At 58.8% G+C, this 21627-nt stretch overlaps 2 protein-coding genes across 5 annotated transcripts in view; one reads left to right on the forward strand and one right to left on the reverse strand.

Annotated features, from left to right (window-relative positions):
• Positions 1 to 2341: 2341 nt before the first annotated feature.
• On the reverse strand, positions 2342 to 7432 carry LOC105742825 (60S ribosomal protein L37a-like). 3 transcript variants are annotated; one of them, XM_023720489.1, is made up of 3 exons: positions 7185 to 7432; positions 5757 to 5908; positions 5224 to 5524 (listed from the first exon to the last, which is right to left on the reverse strand). In XM_023720489.1, exon 3 carries the CDS (start codon positions 5500 to 5502, stop codon positions 5224 to 5226), a length of 279 nt encoding a protein of 92 aa, XP_023576257.1. In that variant the 5' UTR covers positions 5503 to 5524; positions 5757 to 5908; positions 7185 to 7432. The 3 variants fall into 3 exon arrangements, 2 of the variants coding, with proteins under 2 accessions (XP_023576257.1, XP_012371204.1); XR_002822059.1 differs by lacking the exons at positions 5224 to 5524; positions 5757 to 5908 and adding an exon at positions 2342 to 2691 and having other exon boundaries at positions 7185 to 7264; XM_012515750.2 differs by lacking the exon at positions 5757 to 5908 and having other exon boundaries at positions 7185 to 7260.
• Scarb1 (scavenger receptor class B member 1) overlaps positions 6466 to 21627 on the forward strand; it is a 42803-nt gene continuing 27641 nt past the window's right edge. For both annotated transcript variants that reach the window (XM_023720488.1, XM_004635861.2), the window contains exon 1: positions 6466 to 6591. In XM_023720488.1, coding sequence (XP_023576256.1) covers positions 6466 to 6591 — 126 coding nt within the window. The remainder of the gene's footprint in view (positions 6592 to 21627) is intronic.

Genomic DNA, 21627 nt, shown 5'->3' on the forward strand with positions numbered 1-21627 from the left:
TCCTCCTCCTCCTCCTCCTCCTCTTCCTTCCCCTCCCAACTCCTTCCCTTCTCTCCATCCTGGGGGTTGAATCCAGGGTGCTTTACACCTGGGCTTCCACGGCCCTTCTTATTTTATTTTGAGACAGGGTCCTGGCTATGTTACCGGGCTGACTTATGGCTTGCGATCCTCCTGCCTCAGCCTCCAGGGTAGCTGTGATGACAGGTGTGTGCCATCACGCCCAGCTCATTTCTACTACATTTCTTGACAAAAACAGATCACAAGCAGTCAGGGGAGCCTTCATGGGATGGCAGACCCTTGGTAGCACGGATGCAAAGCTGTGTGGTGCTTTTCTTTTGCTGCAGGAGGCAGGGGTGAGGACAAACGCTGGCCCCGCTCGCAGCTCCTTCTCCACTGTCTGCTGGTGTTGCTTGGCATTGTGCCCCTGTGCTTCTTCATGGCTGGTCCCACTTTCCAAACCACAAGCTCTCGGGTGATGGGACCCCATGCTTTGCCACCAGAGGGTCTCCACGGCCCTGTGCTGCATCTGCTACAGGACAGGTGTCCCAGAAACACTGTCCAGTGATGGATATCCACACACAAATTTGACAATGTTGACACAGCATGCGACGCTGTGACAGTGTCCCAGAAAGCCAGCCTGAAGGAGGAAAGGCTTCTTCTGGCTCACGGTTTCCAGAGGGTGCAGTCCGTGGCCGTCCCCTCCCAGGCCGGAACATCACATGGAAGGCCCAGCAGAGGGGAGCTGCTCCCAGCGTGGCGGCCAGGAGGAGGGTGCCGCGTGGCGCAGCTGCAATCTCAGCACTCTGGAGGCTGAGGTGGGGGGACTGCAGGCTCCAGGCGAGCCCAGGCAGTGTAGTGAGACCTTCTTTGGTAATAAAAGTGGTTCCACCCCAGTACTGAAAAGACAGAAAGCCCCACAGTAGGAAAGTTGTGTCCTGCACTCCACACACTCATTTGTTTCACGGCGTGGTCTTCTTCCCTCTTTTTGTGTTTCTGGTGATTGAGCCCCGGGGGGCTCTACCACTGAGATTCATCCCATTCCTGAGCTTTTTATTTTTATTTGGAAACTTCCAGGCTTGTGTCCAGCCCTCCACCCTCCTTCCTCAGCCTCTGCGTGCTGCTGCATCCCCTGGCTAGCTGTGGAGTTGTACCTGCCCCGTAAGGACACCACAAGGTCACGGGGCAAGGAGCAGTGCGGGACGCCTTCCTTCCCTGCTTGTGCTTCGTGCTGCTCCTGTGGGGCTGGGATGGAAGCCGCGGCCCTGCCCATGCCAGGCAAGAACTTCTGCGCTGAGCCCCATCCCTAGCCTTGGCTTGGTTTTTTTAAGCTTTTCTTCCCACTCACAGTCAGCCGGGGCAGAGGGGTCTGCTGTGTTGTTCACACTCCCTGCAGCCTTGCACCCCTAGCCCGGCCCACTCAGGAGACTCTGGCTCATGGGTGGATGGGTGAGCGGGTGGGCGGTGCATCCCTGGGAGGACCAGCGGACATCAGGGTCTTCCTCCTCCCCCACTGCTCCTTGCCCCGTGACCTTGTGGTGTCCTTGTGGGGTAGGTGCAACTCCACAGCTAGCCAGGTCCTTGCCAGGGCTAGGACCTTTGTCCTGGCCGCGCCTAGTGGTGACAGCACAGGTCCGGGACCAGGGCAAAGATCAGCTTTGCCTGCCAGCCCTGAGGGATGGGGACACTCCTGCAGGTGGCCGTGGGCAGTGGTGCATGACACAGACAGTTTGCACCAGTAGACTCAGGCTCCCTGGGGTTTTTGTCTGTGGTAAATGCCGTGACAGGGGCAGGGACATTGGCCCATAGCACATGGAAATGGAGGAGTGGGGCAGGGGCAGAGCCTATGCCTTGAGAGGAAGCTGAGGGGGGAACCGGCAACTGGGACATTCACCTGCACCCCACGCAGGCGGGTACCTCCTCACGCCCTGCCTGCGCCTCCTGCCCGGGCCTGTGGCTGGCTGCTCATCCACTGCTCCTTCCTGCAGCTTCTCAGAGAGGCTGTTCCCGCCTTGATGGCCTTGACCCTGGTCTCATTCTTCTCCTGGAGGAAATAGTCATCCTCAATAGGAGGGCAGCGAAGGCCCATGAGAGTGTGGTCGTCCCTCTCTGCAGGGCTGTGCTGCGCCCCAGGCCCTGTGTACCTCCCGGGCAAGCGCTGCACCCGGAGCCCCAGCCCCAGCCCAATGTGGGCAATTCCACTGTCAATAGCCAAGCTTTGCAAAAGAAACAGGCAACACGAATTTCAGCAGTGCATCTGAGCCTGCGTAGGACCAAATACTGCCACTGCAGCATGCAGTCGATGTGGGAACACTGAGGTGCTTCACGGGCTTCCTGCCGCCTGGGCCTCGGGGATCCGGTGTGTAGGAGACGCAGGGTGTGTCGTTTCCGGGAGCTCGTGTCAGGTCCCAGGGGCAGCTGTGGCAGGGGCCAGGGCGCCTGCAGTTGTAACGCAGGACAGCATTGAGCGTCACTTCTGGCCCGCTGCCCGGCTTGTGTGCAGGACGCAGGACAGCCCCGCGCCTGGGGCTCAGGCCGAGTCCGCTTCCTCAAGAAGGAAGGTGGTGATGACTGGTGGTCTCACAGGTGGTCTCTTGCTTTTCAAGTGACTTTCTCTTTCCCGCCTTCCCTTCCCCACTTCTCTCTCCTGTCTGCATACAGAGCACAGCGGTCTCTGGTGGAGCGAGGCTCTGTCTTGAAATAAAATAGAAAGGGATCCAGTTCAGCACCCCAGCCCTAAGAAAGACAGACAGTGACACTGTGAAGCTGTCAGGGCTACTGGAAGGCGCTGCGGAGAAGCAGAGGCAGGGATCAGAAAGGCAGGGAGGCAGCAAGTTGAGGGGGGAGAGGAGCCAGATGCAGAGGGAGCCCACATACAAGGCTCCGAGGCGGAGCCGGAGCAGTCCCTCCTCAAGGCCAGGAGAAGAGGGGAAGGGAGTTAGGAAACTTTTTCTGTGGTGTAACTTTGTAGTAAATTTACCCATTGGTTCTAGTGTTTATTTTATTTTTGTGGGTTTTCATGTTCCATTGTTGTTTTCATTTCATTCAGGCAGGGTCTCGCTGTGTAGGCCAGTGTGGCCTTGAACAGCGATCCTCCTGCCTCAGCCTCCCGAGCGCTGGGATCACAGGCGTGCACCCCCCCAGCCAGATTGACCGTTCAGTGACTTTTCATACACACGGAGTTGTTCGCCCATTGCCGGGATCTGTTTTAGAACGCTTTCCCCACACCAGAGAGCACCCGCGTGCCCAGAGGAGCCTCTCTATTCTCCTCGTCCTGATGACCAGGAGTCAATCTCTGTCCCCAAAACATGCCTATCCCAGACTCCTCAGAGAAACAGAACCCCCAGAAGGTGGCTGCTGCATCCTGCCCAAGTCCCCAGTGATGTCTCCCAGGTCCGTCCGTATCGAGGAGGCCAGGCCTGGCGTTTGACGTCTGAGGACAGCCTGCAGTGCGCTGCACTGGGCTTTGCTCCATGTCCGCCCCTGCTGAGAGCTTGGAGAGTCCGCTGGGGCCGCTGATGAGGGTCCTGCTGTGAATACCTGTACACAGTCTTTGCTTTGGTACTGAGGGTCGAGCCCAGGGCCTTTATACTAAGTTATATCTCCTGCCCCTTCTCATTTTTTAAATTTTCATATAAGACATTGCTAAGTGGCCCACGCTGGGCTTGAATTTGCAAATGTTCTGCCTCAGCTTCCCCGAGCACTGAGATTACAAGTGTGCACCATCACACCTCGCGATTGCTGTTATTATTTTTGTAGTCCCAGGGAAGGAATGAAGGGCCTTGAGCTTGCAGTTTTTTAAAATGTTGCTTTATTTTGAAATCCCAGCAGTTGGGAGGCAGAGGGAGGAGGGTCATTGTGAGTTTGAGACCAGCCGGGGCTACAAAGTGAGCTCAAGGCCAGCCTGAGCCGCATAGGAGACCCTGTCTCAAAAAGAAATACTATTTTGAGACAAGGTCTTGCTAAGTCCCTCCGGCTGGCCGCAGACTGGTAGTTCTCCTGCCTCAGCCTCTCAAGCAGCCACCGTCCGAGCTGGTTTTCCCAGGACCCTCGACACCATTCTGGTCACTCTGCCCTTTCTCCTGCAGCCACCTCTCCTCAAGGCCTCTCAGGGACGGCACGCTTTATCTCCCTTCCTCCGCTGCCACCCCCTACACCAAAGGCAAGGTCAGGAGGCAGGTCCCGTGTGACCATCCTGCTTTCATCTCTGCCCAGGGCTCTGGTCAGGCAACCGCATGGCATTGTCACCCGGGCCAGGAGCCGGCCTTGGGCTCGCTTATGTCAGCACCACGCACATCTGGACCTTGAAGACCGAGCGGCTCAGGAGCGACTCGCAGAGGTCAGCCCGGCTGAGGGGCTCAGCAAAGGCAGCTAAGTGGCTCCTTTCCAAGAACTGCCAGTGTCACTAGGACCAAAATAATCCCCAGCGCAGAGCTGAGGAAAACTCAAGGGACTCACTAAACATGCATGAATGAATGGTCGCCTGACTCCTGAGCAAACGAATGAGCCAACTGATGATTTCAAGCATTGGCCAAGTACCCGCCTGGTCCTGTGACGGGTGTCGATCCAGGCACCGAGCAGAGCAGAGACCAGCGTCTCCCTCCAGGAAGCGTGCAGACAGAGCGGGGGACCTGCTGACCGGCGGGCTGGAGCTCCACTTTACAGCAGATCAAACACAGAAGGCTTCTCTGAGGAGCAGGGTTTGAGCTGAGTCCCGGGAGAGGAGTCAGCCAGGCAGGGCCTAGCTGAGAGTGCTTCAAAAGCGAGAACAGCAAGTGCAAAGGCCCTGGGGCAGGAAAGCTGCGGCTTTCTCAGGAGCATGGAGAAGGCAAGGCTGCTGGGTGGACAGAGAGAGGGGCCTTGGAAAACAGCCACGGCGCGCACACATCCCGGGCCCTGACCTGAGCAGGCCGCTTGTGCCCTGTGTGTTCAGTCCTCACTGCAGCCCTGGGATGTACCCTTAGAATCCCCACGAAGACTGGAGTCTTAGGGAGGCCCTGGACTCAGCAGCTACAGATTTAGAGGCCAGATTCCCCTGGAGCTGACCCTGTAGATGCCCTGGGCCCAGCCATGCAGAGGTCAGGGGCTGGCCAGGCCTCAGCACTGACCGCAGTGATTCAGGGTCTCTCTCTCTCTCTCTCTCTCTCTCTCTCTCTCTCTCTCTCTCTCTCTCCATAAATGAACCCATTTATTATAGGCTAGGGATGTCTCAAACAGTAAGAGCTTCTACTGGTCTTTCAATTCCTTCAGTCTTTTGGTGGCTGACTTGACTATGACCACAGAAGTGATATTGTAGGTCCAGGCGTCACCAGCCACGGTCTTCATGCAGGAGCCGCAGTGCCAGCTCCCCACGGCCCGCCTCTTCATCTTGGTCTTGCCACAGAAGGAGCAGGTGTACTTGGCATGCTGGCTGATTTCAATCCTCTTCACCATTTTCCGGAGGGAGGCAGCATAGTGAGTCCCGTATTTACTGACAATGCCGACCTTCTTGGTGCGCTTAGCCATGTCCACGTGAGGAGACCGAAACCTAGAGAATGACCCCGTCTTTAACAAAAAACCAGAAAAACAAAACAAAACAAAACACCCAAAAAACAACCCAGGGTTGCCCTGCGTGGTGATGCAAGCCTGTAATCCCAGAGCTCAGGAGGCTGAGGCAGGAGGATGGTTGTGAGTCTAAGCTACAATGTGAGTTCAAGGCTAGCCTGAACTGCCTAAGGAGACCCTGTCTCAAAAAGACAAAAACAAAAACAAAAACCAACCTTGGGGATGCAGCTCTATGCAAAGGCCCGGGGTTAACACCATGAGGCGCCCACCAGGTGTTGCCGGGCGATAAGGCCGAGGCCGAGGCGGGAGGCCTCTCTGATAAGGGGTGCCAGGCCGAGGTGGGAGGATGCTCCCGCAGCTTGGGGACCTGGAGTGGAGGGCGTAGGCACCAAGTGTGAGGCTGGGGCTTAGCGATGACCACCGACCAGGTTCTGGGGGCTGGTCCGGGCTGGCTAACGCCTTCTAGGTGTGAGGATGAGCAACGGCGCAGACTGCCAAGGAGCCGGGCGAGGGCGGAGGACACCGACGCTCTGCGGGCGCCACAGAAGGCTGGGCACACCCGGCTCCCGCCCAAACTCGGGCGGGTCGCCCAGCCAGTGGGAGCGTGGGCGGGACCTGGCCTGGCCCGCCCCTCAAGCACCCCCACCAATCACCAGTCCCCGCCAGACCCTAGTCTCGCCCCAGCTCTGGCACGCCCCTCCGCCCCTCGCCCCGCCCCCCGAACCAGGCGCCCGGGGCGGCCGGGGGCGGCGCGGCGCTGGCCATGGCGCATAAAGCCGCTGGCAGCCTGCGGGGCCGCTCTTCTGTGCTCTGCCGACCCAGGCACGCCAATCTGCCGCGGCTGGTGTGCCCGGAGTCCGCGCCTCTGCGTCCCCGGAGTCCAGCCCGTGTCGCCAAGCCCCCAGGGCGCCAGGGCGCGCAGACATGGGCGGCCGCTCCCGAGCGCGCAAGGCGGCCGCGGTGCTGGGCGTCACAGGGCTGCTGTGCGCGGCGCTGGGAGCCGTGATGATCCTCCTGGTGCCCTCGCTCATCCGGCAGCAGGTCGCCAAGGTGGGTCTGGCCGGGACCGGCCCCCGGGGTCGGAGCCGGGCGCGGTGTCCGGCGGGGGTGTCCAGGTCGGTGTCCAGGAGCCGTTGCCCACCCGTGGGGACTGGGGCAGGGCGCGGGGTGCGCAGGACCCGTGAGAACTGCGGGTGGGTCCCCCGAGCCCCGCGGCTGGGTTCCACTTGTGTACCGTGTACCTGCGAGGCGGGGGCAGGTGCTGCTGGATGGTCCGCTGTGTGCCTACCAGATCAGGGGCTCAGCAGGGACCCTCTGAGCCAGGATCTCCCCGGGGAACCCGGCTCCGAGGAGGCAGCCTGCTGCGCACCCCCACTCTGCCTTCTGCGCGTGGGCGGAGAGGCTAAGCCGCTTTGCTCAGCGACCGACCGGCAGGGGCAAGCGCAGCCAGGGTCCCAGAGAACGCAGGGCGCCGCGCTCTGACGCCAGCCTGGCTCACCCTCGCCTTTCTCGCCACGGAAACGCCCGGGCCTCTGCCCTCAGTGGCCCGGGAAGCTGGCTCGCTGACCTGAATTCTCCCAGGCTGGGACTCGGCAGAGCGCCGCACTGGAAGGAACTAACCGCGGGGGGAAACTGAGGCTTACCTTACTGAACGTACCGCTCGGGGCAGAGCTGGGTGGAGATGCAGCTGTGTCTGAGGGCTGACAACGCTTCCTCTCAGCCTCCCCGTTCGCACCAAGTTTCTTAACAACGGGACTTTTGCTCCCTCCCTCTCTGAGCCCTGCACCCAGAAAGAACGAACCGAGGGTCCAGCTGCTCCCTTTGGGCTGCACCGTGCTTGAGTAGGACAGCCATTGTCCCAGTCTTTTCTTGAGGTCACAAGGCTTGTCCGGTTAGGTCCTATAAGGCTGTGTAGAGGAGCCCAGGGGAGGGACGCTGTCCCTCGGGGCCCACGTCGTCCCTTCCTCCCGCTGGACCCAGCGTTGATGGTAGCATTCTCCAAGTGGCACCGCGAGCTTTGCGTTGGTCTCCGGCCCTCGCTGACCTCCGTGTGTACACAGCGGGCCCAGCCAGTGTGCAGGGTGCCTTTCCCCCGAGGGCCTGTGGCACGGTCTCACACACACGTGACCGTGTGCAGGGAACGCTGTCTTCTGCTGGGGCCAGGAGACTTAGACTCCACCGCCCACTCCAGGTTTGTCAGCCGCTGTCTTCTTTCCTTGCCTGTTGTTGGCCCGCGATGTCACCTGTGGGTGAGCGACACCTTCTGCACAAATCCCTGGAAGGGGGTTGGTTTGGAGTTGTGTAGCATGAATGCACGAAGAAGGATAGGATGTCAGGACTGGCCCAAGACAGTTGCTTCTTAGCTTGGCGCCTTCCAGAAGAAAGCTCCCTGGGGGCGGAGTGGGTGGGACCCGTGGCCGCTGGCGTTTGCCTTGGCTGCTGGCTCTTGGGGGCTGCTGAATGGAGGCCTTGTGCTTTGATTTTTATTTTATAGACTTCTTTTGGTTAAAGAATCTCATTATAAAAGCAATGAACATTGGCTTGTAAAAAATTCAAATAGAGGGTAAAATAGAAGGTTCCTTGTACTTGGGCCCCTCTTCAGATACGTCTTACCTTCCTGGCCTTTGTACAAATGGGCTCCAACTTGAATTCCTCCTGCCTTGGCCTTCTGGAGTGCTGGGATTGCAGGTGTGACCTGCCAAGCCCACAGCACATCTACGCATCTTTATCTTGCAAGGTGCTGGGGATCACATCCAGGGACGCCCCCATCCACGCCAGGCTTGACATCCAGCCGCTGAGTAAGTGTGTGTTTGTTTACACATGTCTGGGTGTGTGTATCTCCCAGTGCCACTACTTGGGGCTGTTCTCCCGGAGAACTTGTTACTCTGTTACTTTTGCCTCTGTGCCCGGAAGCTGCCTTTGGAACAGGCAAGCACTGTTGTTTCACCAGACAGAGCCTCCGTAGCTGCCATACCGCTTGCACCCAATGTTTCTCGCACGTCGCTCCCATGCCCTGGGCCCCGTGGCACTTTCCCTGGCATGGGTGCCCCACTCACTTCTCCTTGCTGCCTCCCCTGGCTTTAATTTGCATTTCTCAGGTTCCCCTGAAAAGGAACAGGACGTGATGATGATGATGCGTCCTGAAACCTGTGTCACCCACAGCCTCTAGCGTGGGGTGTGGCCAGGCTGTCTGCTACTAGCTGAGGGCCACAGGCAGGGACTCAGCCCCCAAGCCAGGCCTCTCGAGCTGTAAAATGTGGGCCGGGCCTGGTCTGCCTTCCCATGGGATTAGCTGTACAAAGGAGATTACGAGGGTGTGGAAATGCCCTGCGTGTAGCCTGAGTCTCATTTGATCCAACACCAGCCTTGCAAAATCGGCTGAGGCAGTGGAATTCCTCCTTCCTAACAAGGAGGAATCCAGGCCGTGGCAAAGGTCAGCTGCTGGCCCCCTGCCCCCCACGGGGGCTGGGGTGCACAGGGCTCCCAAGCGCTAAAGAGCCTTGTCTACCCTCCCATGAGGCAGGAGGAAGTCAGCAGGAAGCTCTTCCTCCAGCGGATTGCAGCGAGGAGCTTAGAGGTGTGTGGCTGGGTTGCAGAAACACACTGCTAATTGGAAGAAATAACAACCAAACAATATTTATAGTGATGCACATAAAAATTCAGACAGCCTTATGGAGGAGGGACATTCACCAGACTGACAAAGGTGGTTGGTTGCGAAGGGGAGACCAGAGAGTGGCAGACGAAACTATTAAAGGTGATGTGTTATCCATCATTTTTTAGTTTGTTTACTTTTCTCTCTTTTTAAAAGTCTTTTTGAGACACGGTTTTGCTGTGCAGCCCAGGCTGCGCTCGAGCTCACTGTGTAGCCCAGGTTGGCCTTGAACTCACGGTGCTCCTCCTGTCTCAGCCTCCGGAGTGCTGGGATTACGGGCATGCAGCACCACACCTGGCTATGATGTTCTTAGTTTTTAGAGAGAGACTGTATCCCCTCTGTTGTGTGTTTAATTAGGAATTAGTTACACAGCTCTCCCTAAAGAATTTAAACGAATTAGGCACACAAACCCTGGTGGAGGTTGAGCTTCTTTTCTTCTCGCCCGGGGTAGGCTAGTCAGGTTCCCAGTGAGCCACTCAGGGCTCCAGTTGGAAGCTTTGAGGACCCCCATCTGCTCAGCCAGTCACTGTCCCCTGCTCCTTGGCCACACTGCTCTGCTTGGAAGGCTGGTCTCACTGTCTGCATTCCCCAAGCGCCACCGCCTGTGCCATGTGTCCGTCTGCAGTCTCCGTCTCCCTCCGAATGCAGGTCTGTTGGGCAGGGACTGTATGAGAGGTCACTTGGGTGTCCCCAAGGGCCAGCACACAAGCAGGGCTCAGAGTGGCTTCTGAATGCCTCGGATGACAGAATGAATGGGCAGGCTGTGTCCCCTCCCCTGCCCCCCACAGTTCCACCCCTCCTGTCTGGGCAGGGCCACCTCCAGAGCCTCCCAGCCCTGCTCAGTGGCCTTGCCCTGGCAGCCCCAGGGGGCTTGTGGGGGGCAGATAACAGTTCATGGGCGCGTGTTCCACACCAGGTGTCAGTGAGCATGTTAGGTGGCCTTATGTGTTTCATTTGGTACCGAAATACCTACTGTGGCCTCCACGCTTCTCAACATAGAGCCAGGCTTTCCCCGCAGGCTGTGTGGGTGGTGGCCACATCCAGCCTCTCTTCTGTAATTGCCCCGAGGCCTCTGATGAGTCCCCTTACACTGTGAGAGCCAGGAAGGGGCGTGGCCTCTTCCTGGTTTGGGGGCTCCGTGAGTCTGGGGTCAGAGCCCAACCTGTCCCTGAGGGCCACCACTATACCCCGTCGCTGTGTCAGGACATCAGGCCACTTCCAGTGGGACCTGGCGCCAGGGCACTGGGGTGTAGGTGCGCCCTGGCTCTGCCCTGTCCCTCCTCTTTCCTGCAGGCAACTTCCTGTTCCTCCTGGGTGGCAGCTGTAGGCTGAGGCTATTTTTAGTTTCCTTGAGTGGTTTCTTCTTGTTTCCCTCTTTGCTCCTGGAGGATTCGCTCTCCATGGGTGTGTGCACGTGTGTGCACGTGGGTGTGCATTACAGCATGCATACATGCCGCTGGTGTACACGTGCCAGCTGGCCTGCACGTGTGCTGTGGTGTGTGACCACATGAAGCACATGAGAACATAGGGTTTCCGTGGGCACACATGTTGCTGTGTGTATATGCGTGCACACTTCACAGGTGCTGTGTGCTTTGATGCAGGCAGGACTTGTTGGGACACATGTGTGCATGTGTGTTCTCACATGCTGACATGTATTGACACATGTCCACACCCATGACGACAGGTCCCATGCTGCCTGTCCTTTCTGAGGCCATTTGGCCTAAGCTATGTTCTGTCTGCCTGGCTCTTCAGGTTCCAGGAAATGCCCCGGCCTCGGCCTCTGGGAAGCGGTGGTACTTTGCGCCCCTCTGTGCCAACTGCCCTGCTGAGAACCTGTGCTCAGCCACCTTGGACTTCATCCACGAGGAGGAAGTGGCTGGTGAAGGCTCGGGGTGCCTGTCCTGTCCTGGGGGCACCTGGGTCCCCGTGAGGGTGGCACACACAGGTGGTGCCTGCTCTGGCGACACTGGGTGCCTGAGGGCTGCTCTGTGCTTCGTGGCTGGGGAGAGGCCGGGGTCCTGTGGCAGCTCAGCCTGAGGACTCAGGAGGGCTGTGCCAGGCTGTGCACAGGAATGGAAAGGGCCTTTTCTTCGCTCCTCTCCTCCCTGGCAACCCGATCAACAGCAGCTGTGGCCTCCCCTGACCCTGGCAGTGGCCAGGCTGGGCAGGATCAAAACAACCTTGGGGCCCAGGTCTCCTACCACGCCTGGTAGCCGATTCCTACCCCCAACCCTTGGTCTGTCCTGACCGGGGTCCTCGAATCCTATCCCTTCCCCTGCTTCTGTATTCACCATCTCTTCCTGCTGGGGTCGGGAGGGTCAGGGCTGCATGACCCTTGTTCACTTCCTGGAATTTGGAATGAGGTTCCTTCCGTCTTCCTGAAAGCTTATAGAAGGACTCTTGAGCCACTTTATTTATTTACCTTTATTTGTTTTTTGTTTTTTTCTAGACAGGATGTCACTTTGTAGTTCAGGCTGGCCTTGAACTGATTATGGAACCCAGGTTGGCCTCAAACTCCTGGCAGTCCTCCTGCCTCAGCCTCCGAGTGCTGGGAACATTGTGTACACTGCCATGCCTGGCTTCTGAGCCACTGTAGACATCCGTGTCCTCTTGGTTTCCTCCTATCACTGGCTGGCTACTTGGTCCCCTGTGGGGGCTCCTCACTCCCTGAGCTCTCCCTGTGGATCTGGGGCTCAGGCTGGCCACCTCTGTGCTTGCTCAGCCCGGCCACCCATGGCTTGTCAAACATGCCACCTGGAGCCCAGCCGGCCCACTCCCCATTGGTGTCCCTGGAAGTACAGCCTTGAGTCTTACCCCAGGAGAGCAGCTCACACTTGCTGTAGCCCACTGTCCCTTCCCCGCAGCTTGTCCCGGCCATGTCTCTGTCCCTGTCCTGGGCCTTGAGTTCTGCAGCTGCCAGGTCAGGGCCTCAGACTCAGCATCTGTTGATCCTCTGCCTCCCACACTTAACCCACTGGGAAGTTTGATGATTGACCTCAGAACTCATACTGCGGTCAGCTGCTGTCCCATGCCTGTGGCTATGGGCCCAGCCAGGGCCGTCAGCTCTCCGGGGCTCCTGGAGTACTTTCCTGACTTCTGCTCTCCTAGTGGGCTTTTCTCAGTGTGCCACCACAGGCAGCCCATTAAAGCTGCTCACAACCCGTGGGGCCCCTGCTGTTCCCGGGGGACACTGCCAGGTTGTCACTCTGACCCATCCACCTCCATCACTGGCTCAACACACCATTCTGGCCTCGTGCCTTCCCTTGCAGCCTCCTGGCCGCTCGGGGACACACGGGGCTGCCCCAGGGCCCTTGCACATTCATGCCTGCTCCTCTGCTACTGCCTTGGCTCTTAGGCTGGCTTTCTCTGAGGCTTCGGTGCAGGTGCGATTCATTTTTGTTTTGTGGTTGCTGGCTGTGGAGCGCAGGCCTTGAGCGTGCCAGGGAGGTGCTCGCTGCACCCCAGTCTACCTGTTGTTTCTTTTTTTAAATTTTTTTTTAATATTTATTTATTTTTATTTATTACATTTGTTTAGTGTGTGTGTGTGTGTGGCCAGCTCAGCCCACCAGGGGGCGGGTCTGGCTGGCATGTGGTGCTGGGGATCGAACCGTGGTCCCTGTGCTTTGCCAAGCTTGTTTCAAGTAGGTGCTTTAGACCACTGAGCCATCTCTCCAGCCCTACCTGTTGTTTCTTGGAGGAGACTTTCTGACCACCCCCTGGCTGTGTCCATGGCAGCTGCCCCCGGCATCCTTCGTGGAGCCCTGCAGCCTCTGAAATGTGCTGTCCGCCTGCTCGAGGAATCACGAAGTGGCCTTGTGCCTCATCCCTGCCGGAGACCTGCCTGGGCTGGCCCCAGGGCTGAGGCAGGGAGAGGACCCTGGGGGACCCTGAGAAGATGGAGGGCCCAGATCTGGCACTGGCTCCTCCTGGGCTGTGTGTGGGCAGCAAGTCCCTCACCCCGAGTAGCCCGGTCCCTGGCCGCACCCACACACACAGGCCTGGACTCCAGCGCCTTCTTTGCTCCGGCGGCAGCGGCTGCCTCCTTGTCCACATGTTGTACTGACCTCTTTCTGGTCCCAGCGTGAGGGCGGAGCAGCCGACAGGAAGGGACACGGCCTTCTGTGACGTCACCCAGGGCTGGCTGTGGAAAGGGCAGCAGCCTCAGGCAGGTGGTGTGCTCTGTGCTGCTTCAAAGCCCAAGCTGTTCCTGCAGTGCCCAGGGCCATTGCACCGAGCTGCACCCTCGGCCCTTATCTTATTTTTAATTTTGAGACAGAGTGGTCCTGGGTCCCTAAGTTGCCCAAGCTGTGTTGAAACGTGAGGTCCTCCCGCCTCAGCCCCCAGAGCACTGGGATGACAGGTATGGGACACTGCCTCCACTCTCAAGTGGAGGCATTTAGGGTTCTGTGCTCCACAGCAGAAACGGTCAGGCTGGGACCGAGAGACCAAGGTCCTTTCTTTTCTTTTTTAAAATTTATGTATTTGGTACAGGGTGTCAGTATGCAGCTCGGACTCATAGTGATCCTCCTGTTTTCAGCCTCCCCAGCACGGGGATTTCTGGCGTGCGCTGCCTCACCTGGACTCTTGCAGGCTCAGTACGCCCCAGGGCAGGGTCGGGGTCAACGTGGCAAGCGTGTGGGACAGGGATTGAACCCTGGTTCCTGCGCTTGCCAAAGCAGAGGCTTAGTCTGCTGAGCTATCTCGCCGCCCCCCAAGGTCCTTTCTTTTTCTTTTTGGTGGAACCGGGGATTGAACTCAAGCCCTTGCGCTTGCCGGGCAAGCACTTATTCTACTGAGCCATCTCCCCGGACCCCCCCCCCCCCCCCAGGGCCTTTCTGACCGGACATTTACTCCGCAGGGCTGTGGCAGTGTGGCACACTTGATAGTCTCTCGCACCTGCCCAATTAAGAGGAAAACGACAGCCAATCCAGCAGTGGGGAAAGGCGTGTCTAAAGTGTCCAGCTGTGATTGGCTGTGCTTGGGTCACATGTTCATCCCTGGAACAATCTCTGGGACTCAAGAAATAGGCAGCTCTGATTGGTCAGGCTTGGACACGTGATCATTTGGAGGCAAGGAAAGAACTTGCTTTTCCCTAAACCAGGGGACAGGAAAGGGACAGAATGGCCCTCGAGGACAACGGAGAAAGAGTAACAGGCAGCAAAAATGACACTGAGCCTCATGCCTTCGAATAACCAGCCCACTGGTCCCCACTCGCCTCTCACTGTCTGTTACAAACTGGAGATTATTTCCTTTCTCTGATGCGATGCGCGCCTCGAGGGGGTGGCAGTTTGTCAGCAGCCTGCTTCCCTCAGGGAGTTTCACAAACTGTCATCTGGGTAGGTTCTCACTTCCATCTTCACTTCTTTGGGAAGAACCAGAACCTGGAGGCAGCCCGGCTCCCACGGGCCGCCCACTGTTGACTTGGAGGGCAGAGGGGAGCCTGAATGCGGCCACCGGCGTCTCCCCCCTGCTGCTGCCAGGGGTGTTGTTGGTGTCCTGTCCCTGCCACAGCCCCAGGTGAGTGTGCCCAGTCACTGGCCCTTATCCAACTCCCCGGGATTCCCCATCCTCCCCAGGGTGACAGTGACATGAGGCCCGCATCCCTGCCGGAGCTGTCCACAGCCTCCCCTGGTGAGCTGCGTGGAGCAGAGTCCCCGATGTCAGTGCTGGTGTCACTCAAGAGTTCCTGTGTCCTAGCCTGGGCATGGGGCTGTGACTAGTGGCCCAGGCTCTGTCCTGCCCCGCTGGGTGACCCGGGTGACAGCTCTGATGCCCTTTTCCTCTTCTGTGACGCGGGGATCTAGGCCTTTTCAGCACACAGGTGGGCAGTGTCACACAGCCACTTCCTAGACCTGGACCGCAGTGGGGACCAGCCTGTCAGCGCAGCCTGGCTGGCACCATCTCTACTCCTGTGCCTGGTGGGCAGTGGCCTGGGGGCAGCTAGTGACCTTCATGCTCAGATCTCTGGTAGGAGGACACTCTCAGGAGGCCAGGTGCCTTGTGTCCTGCTGGCTGGGGCAGGGTCACCTGGGGACAGTGCAGAGTAGCTTGTCCTGTGCTGTCCCACCTGAGGTTTGGTTCTGAAAGATCGTATTTTGGAAAAAACTGCCAGAACCACATGATGTGCAGCATTTGCTTGTGAGTGCTCTGCCTCTGTCTCTGCCTCTGTCTCCGTCTCTGCCTCTGTCTCCATCTCTGCCTCTGTCTCCGTCTCTGCCTCTGTCTCCATCTCTGCCTCTGTTTCTTTCTCTGTCTTTGCCTCTGTCTGTGTCTCCATCTCTGCCTCTGCCTCTGTCTCCGTCTCTGCCTCTGCCTCTGTCTCCGTCTCTGCCTCTGTCTCCATCTTTGTCTTTGCCTCTGTCTCTGTCTCCGTCTCTGCCTCTGCCTCTGTCTCTGTTTCCGTCTCTGCCTTTGTCTCCGTCTCTGCCTCTGTCTCCATCTCTGTCTTTGCCTCTGTCTCTGTCTCCGTCTCCATCTCTGCCTCTGCCTCTGTCTCCGTCTGTCTCTGTCTCTGTCTCTGCCTCTGCCTCTGTCTCCGTCTCTGCCTCTGTCTCCATCTCTGTCTCTGCCTCTGTCTCTGTCTCCGTCTCCGTCTCCGTCTCTGTCTCTGCCTCTGTCTCTCTGTCGCTGTTCCTGGTGCTGTCCTCCACACACATGCTGTCCCTCAGACCTGCACAGAGTTCCCCTCGTGGGAATGGACAGGGCTGAGGGGACCTGGCAATGTGTCCTGGTGCCCTGAAGCCACCACCCTCTGGCCAGTTTCCTCCCTGGGCTGAAGCCAGCCTGGGCCCCACGCCTTCCTCTGCAGTGTCCTCCTGTCACCCAGATGTACCATCCACTGGGGGCGCTGGGCCACACAGGGTCCGGCGGGGAGAGTGGTGGTGTCCCATCTGCCACCTGCAGCTCTAGGTAGGAAGGGTCATGGGGCTTGGGCTTCCTGTGGCCAAGTCCCTGGCCCACCTGGCCTGGGTGGCAGCGGTCCCTCTGCTCCTCCTGACGGCCGGCCAGCAGCTTGGGCTTCGCTGTGATGTCAGCTCCCAACATTTCTGCGCCCCTTGTGCCACCAGCTTCACACTTTCACCTGGAAACGGGATTCCTGCGCATGGTGAAATATTATGCAAGTGTGGGGTAATGTGCAAGACGTGCTGTGAGCAGACAGCTGGAACACACCCATGCCGGGGACACAGCCCTGCGCCCCAGAAGCCCCCACGAGGCAACAGCCGTGCCCGAGGCTCACTTTGTTGCGCTGGGCCTGGCTCCGGCTGCTCCGAGGTGGAGCCGGCCTGAGTGGAGCCGCACTGTGTGGTGGGCTCTGGCTTGGGAGCTTTTTCTGTTTTTTGCTTCCTGAGGGTGGAGCCAGGCGATCTTGGCACTGAGCCATATCCCCACTGCTTTTTCATTTTTTCTTCTTTTTTTTTTCATTTTTCTTCTTGACACAGGGTCTCACCAAGTTGCTCAGCTTCCCAGGCTGGGGCTGCATGTGCAATCCTCCTGCCTCAGCCTCCCTGGCGCACCTGCACGCCTGGCTCTGAGTCCTGAACTCTTGTTCCCTGAAGTTGGGCCAGAGAGCTGGCCCCGGCCTATGTCTGGGACTTGCTGGGGAATGCAGACTCTTGCGGGGTGGCACTGGGCTTTCACTGTGTCATTCATTCTTATTTTCTGGTTTATCAAGCTGACAGTCACACCCCATGCCCAAGCGAAGCACTCCACCACGCTTAGGACAGTCACGTGTGTCCGCCTGTGTCCCTCGCAACCTGGCTTGTCTCTCAGATGTCTTTGGGTTCAGCCGCATCCTACCAGTGTCTGAACTCTGTCCTGCTGTGGCCGAGTGACCCTGTGACGTGGACATCTCCGTGCCCAGCGGTCCCTGCCGCTCTCCTCACATGCACTGCTCAGTCTCCTCCCCTGGCACTGTCCTTCCACACCCGTGTGACCTTGTGGCCCACAGAGGTGGCCCGGGCACAGCTTCCGGCCTGCCAGATCCTGGGTTGATGGGGCCCGCAGCCCATGGATTCCTCCCAGCCTTCCCAGCTGGATGTCCAGGAGTGGGGCTGGTGGGGCCAGCGTATCTCGAGGCCACCTTTGCACTCCTCTCGCAGGGTCCCCGATGCCTTGTATGCCCTTAGCTCCCCTTCATGTGGGGGCACTAGTCAGGTGGAGGTTGGAGCATCCTACTAGCCTGTCCTTGAGTAACTCAGTCTGGTCTTGGGAGATCCTCTTGCCTCAGCCTCCGAAGTGCTGCAATTACAGGCATGTGGACCCAGGCCCAGGCTTTACTGTTTCTCCCAGCAGCCTGTTCTTCTATGCTTGTCCCATTTTGCTCATTCTTATAGTGCTAGGGGCCCTGGTTTATCCCCTCTCTGACCCTAGGCAGCAAGAGTCCAGACCCCTCAGCCGTTCTGGGGAGTGGAGATGGCTGGAGTAGGGCAGTGTCACCCCACCCGCACTCCCAGAATCCCGGCAGCTCCCTGTGCCCGGCCCTGGAGTGGGAGTTCAAGTTCTTCCCCCTTCACCAGCTGTGAGTGGCGGAGGCCTGGGACTCGGGTCACATGGCAAGCTGGGGCTCCCTCAGGCCCTGGTGTCTACAGTCCTGTGGGGGCGAGTATGTGGGCTTCTTCCCATTGGTGGCCAAGCTCAAGTCCCCTCCGAACACAGGCCAGCACGGCGTCCCTGCCTGGCCCCCAGGGTGCGGCTGGCATGGAGCGTGGTCCTGGTCTCCCCCAGCACCACAGAACTGCACCCTGCACAGCTGCTCTGCGGAGCCCCAGATCCGGGGCCCCTGTGACGGTGGGGAGACTCAAGCCGAGGCCTCTGCCCTGCTCCGTGGTCCCTGGCTTGTGGCCGCTACCCCATCTCCTGTGTGTTGCTGGGCTTGGGGCTCTCTGAAACCAGCCGGATGGTGTCTTGTGACCCCTCACTGGGCACATTGCATAGACCCAACTGTCAAGACAGTTCTGAGCTCCCGAGGCTATGAAGTTGGGGGACACTGTTCCAACCAGGCAATGTTCCCCTGGGCTCTGCAGTATTCAGGGTCCATTCAGCTCTAGAGCTCTTTGGCTTCCCGGGACCCGGATTTGCCTGGAAGTCTACTTGCTGGGGGCACTTGGCTGGAGGGGGAGCTTCGGCCAGGTCACAGTGTCCCCTCCCCCATGGCCTGCACATGACTGAGGTGACTTCAGTTCACAGTGCCTGTTCCTTCCTGTGCAAAACATGTTTGTGTGCACAGAGACAGTGGCCTCGCATCCTCCTGCCCCTGCCCGTGATGCACAGGCACTGTCCTGTACCTGGGCTTGGGCCCTGGGCGTTGTGGGGCCTCTGCCCCACCCCAGGCCTCCCTCACGTTCATCTTTGGGACATTTTTGTTTCTTTGGAGACAGGGTCTCACTGTGTGGGTCAGGGTAGTCTGAAGCTGAGATGGTCCTCCTGCCTCGGCCTCCTGCGTGCTGAGACAAGCTCTTGCTAAACTGCTGAGCCCTGGTGTCCTCAGACGCCTCATGCACCAGCCCTGCGTGATGTGGGGCCCGTGCAGCATGCCCTATGCATGCAGATCAGCCACTGCGCCATTCGCAGCTGGAGCCATGGGTTGGGGCCAGGCCAGCTGTGGAGGGTGCAGGTATCTGGGTCGCCAGGTCAGGGTGACAGGCACAGGGGTGGCTGCTGTTGACCACTGACACTGCTGCTTTGTGTTGTCTGCAGCCAAGTCCAGGTGACACCTGCAGGGCAGAGACACCCACTGTTCCCATTTCACAGCTGGACAAAGGAAGGCAGGGCCTTGGGCGGAAGCGGCCTGGGTGGAAAGGTGACCTGGGACCTTATTCCTGGGTCCCTTCTGCTCTTGCTCACTGTGCACACAGCGCTGTGTTCGGGGAGGGGTCCACTGCAGTGGACGAGGGGGCAGCCTTGCCTGCAGGGCACAGAGGATGGCAGGGGGGTGGCAGGAGCAGCATAGCGCAGTGTGGCAGGTGCAGGCCTGGAAGCAGCTTGCAGGACAGGGCTGAAGGGCTGGGGACAGCAGGCAGGTGGCAGAGCCTGGTGGCAGGGAACCTGAGGAAGATGCTCCCGTCACACCATCATGGGCAGAGGTCCCACTGTGGTGGGGACGTCAACATGTGGACAGTGAGGCAGGGCGAGCAGGTGGTGTGCAGTGAGCAGGAGGCTCGCTGCTGTGTGCGGAGTGCGGTTCTGTCCGAGTCTGCGCACGGTGCTGTGGTGTGGCTGTAGTAGGGGAGCCTTGGGACCGGGTTCTGCTAATGTGCTTGTGGGATCCCCCAGGGCCAGCTTCAGACCCAGGAGCAGAAGGGCGGGGCTGGGGCTCTGGTGGGGTGCAGGCAGCTGCCAAATGCGGCTCACTCTGCTCCAGGATTTTAGGTTGTGGATCTCACCGCAGTTAGAGTGAAGTCTAGGACCAGGGCGTGGTTCACCTGGCATCCGTCCCAGCACGCAGGAGGCTGAGTCAGGAGGTTCTCAAGTTCAAGCCCCACTGGGGAGTTGAGCAAAGTTTGAGGTTTGAGACCTTGGTTCAAAATACAAAATAGAAAGGGGCTGGGGTCAAAGAGTAGTTTGGTGCGCGGCCCAGTATGACAGAAGGGAGCTGTGGTTGCCACCTCCCCTAGGCAGCTGGATCGCACTGCCAGCTGGGGGGCCAGGTGGCCTTCCTTGGCCGAGGAGGCTGCCGGCCAGGACACGGCCCTGGGGAGGAGGTGCCCGGGCTGCTGACCAGCAACCCGGGCTACCTCCCGAGTCCTCACGTGCGGGCAGCTGTCCCTAGAAGCAGAATTGCATCTAGCCCTGCCTGGGGACAGCTGAGGGCCTGGCTGGGCTGTTTCATTCATTGCCACCAGAGGTGGGGAGGGCTCAGTGTCCTTGCAGCGGCAGCAACCCGGCGGGAGGGCAGCTGAGGATCAGGTCCCGCTGCGTCTCTTGCTGTGGCCAAGACTTGGCTGAGTACAGCCCTTGCCAGGCCTGTGAGCTTGGCACGCCAGGAAACGGGCAGGCAGGAAATGCCCAGTGTCATGGCAGGCCCTTTGTGGGGCCTGAAGTGTGAATTTCATGTTCTTTTCATACAGTGTGAAATGGCTTTTTTCCTTCAGTCTTGATCATCCTTTATATAAGGCCAGGTCTGGCGCACACCTGTAATCCCAGCTGGGGAGGCTGAGGCAGGAGAATGGCCTGAGTTCCTGGCCAGCCTGAACTTCTAAGTAAAGCCTTGTTTCAAAACAACAAGACAAAAAGATCACCAGAGGTGCAGGAACCTGGCTGACTGTTGGGCTGAGAGGAGGCAGGGATCAGCGGCGGGGGCTTCCGGGTGAGACCTGTGTTCAGGCCCCAGGCTGGGCTCGAACTCGTATTTTCCTGCATCTGCCTGCCGGGCTTTCCTTACCTTTGGGAAATCAGTGGTCCCCCCCAATCTCTGGACCCCAGTTTCCTCTAAGAGGAGGAACCCACCACAGTCCCCGCCTAGGGCTGCTAGGTTACATGGAAGAGACTATTCTCGGTGACCTGTTTGACGAGCCCAGGCCTCGTGTGAGCGGAATGGGGCCCAGCTGCAGAGCTGCACCCCCACCCCGTCGGGAGCTTTGGCCTGGCTGCCTCAGGAGCCGGCTCCCAGGTAGCTGCTGCCATGCAGGTGTTGGGCCAGGCGCGGCAGTGCCCACCTGTATTCTTGGCACTGTGGGTGGCAGAGGCAGGAGGATCCCACATTAAGCCCAGGCTGGGAACTTTATTGACTTATGCATACATAGTCCCTAGTATCACAAACAAAACAAACAGCAACAAACGCCACCCGCAGATGTTTCCTGCCATGCTTAGCGGGAAGGAGGGTGGGAGGTGCTTCTGGATTAGTAGGGCACTGGGTGCTTGTCTGTGTGCCTGTGTTGGCCTCCCGTCTTCATGACCTCATGGAGGCTGCCACAGCACCACCCATCATCACGTCTTCACACATCATTCAAAACCAGAAGGGAGGGCTGCAGCATGGGGTGGGCTCGGAGGACATCTTTTTCTTGGGAAAGGAGCTTTTCCCAGATGTTGCCAGCGGGCTTCCCTCCTTTCCCCTTGGTGGGGTGGGATTGCAGGCCCACCCAGTCTCAAGCCTCTGTAGGAATGCAGGGCTTTCTGTCTGATCAGTAGGGACCTTCTCTGGGCACGGGGACAGCGATGGCGCCCAGCAGGCAGTGATGTTGGCCGCTGTGTGTCCTCGCTTACTTTGCATGTGGTCTGACACCATCAGGGCCATGCCCTGGCCACAGGACTTTCTCCAGCACGTTAGCCACAGGAGTGCATTCTGTGTCCTCAGCCCATGTACCTAGAATTGTCTGTGGGGTGGAGGCCTCGGTCAACAAGTTCAGCACCACGTGACCACCCTGGCCCATGACCAACTCGGACGTCCACTTAAAGAGAGTGGAAGTCTTAGTGTGAGGGTCTTTTCCTGGTGGAGG

Source organism: Octodon degus, unplaced genomic scaffold, assembly GCF_000260255.1.
Source record: "Octodon degus isolate 3935 unplaced genomic scaffold, OctDeg1.0 scaffold00076, whole genome shotgun sequence".
Lineage (NCBI taxonomy): Eukaryota > Metazoa > Chordata > Mammalia > Rodentia > Octodontidae > Octodon > Octodon degus.

Coding starts and splice junctions, on each gene's coding strand:
- LOC105742825 (XM_023720489.1), bottom strand. CDS start 5,502: ATGGCTAAGCGCACCAAGAAGGTCGGCATTGTCAGTAAATACGGGACT.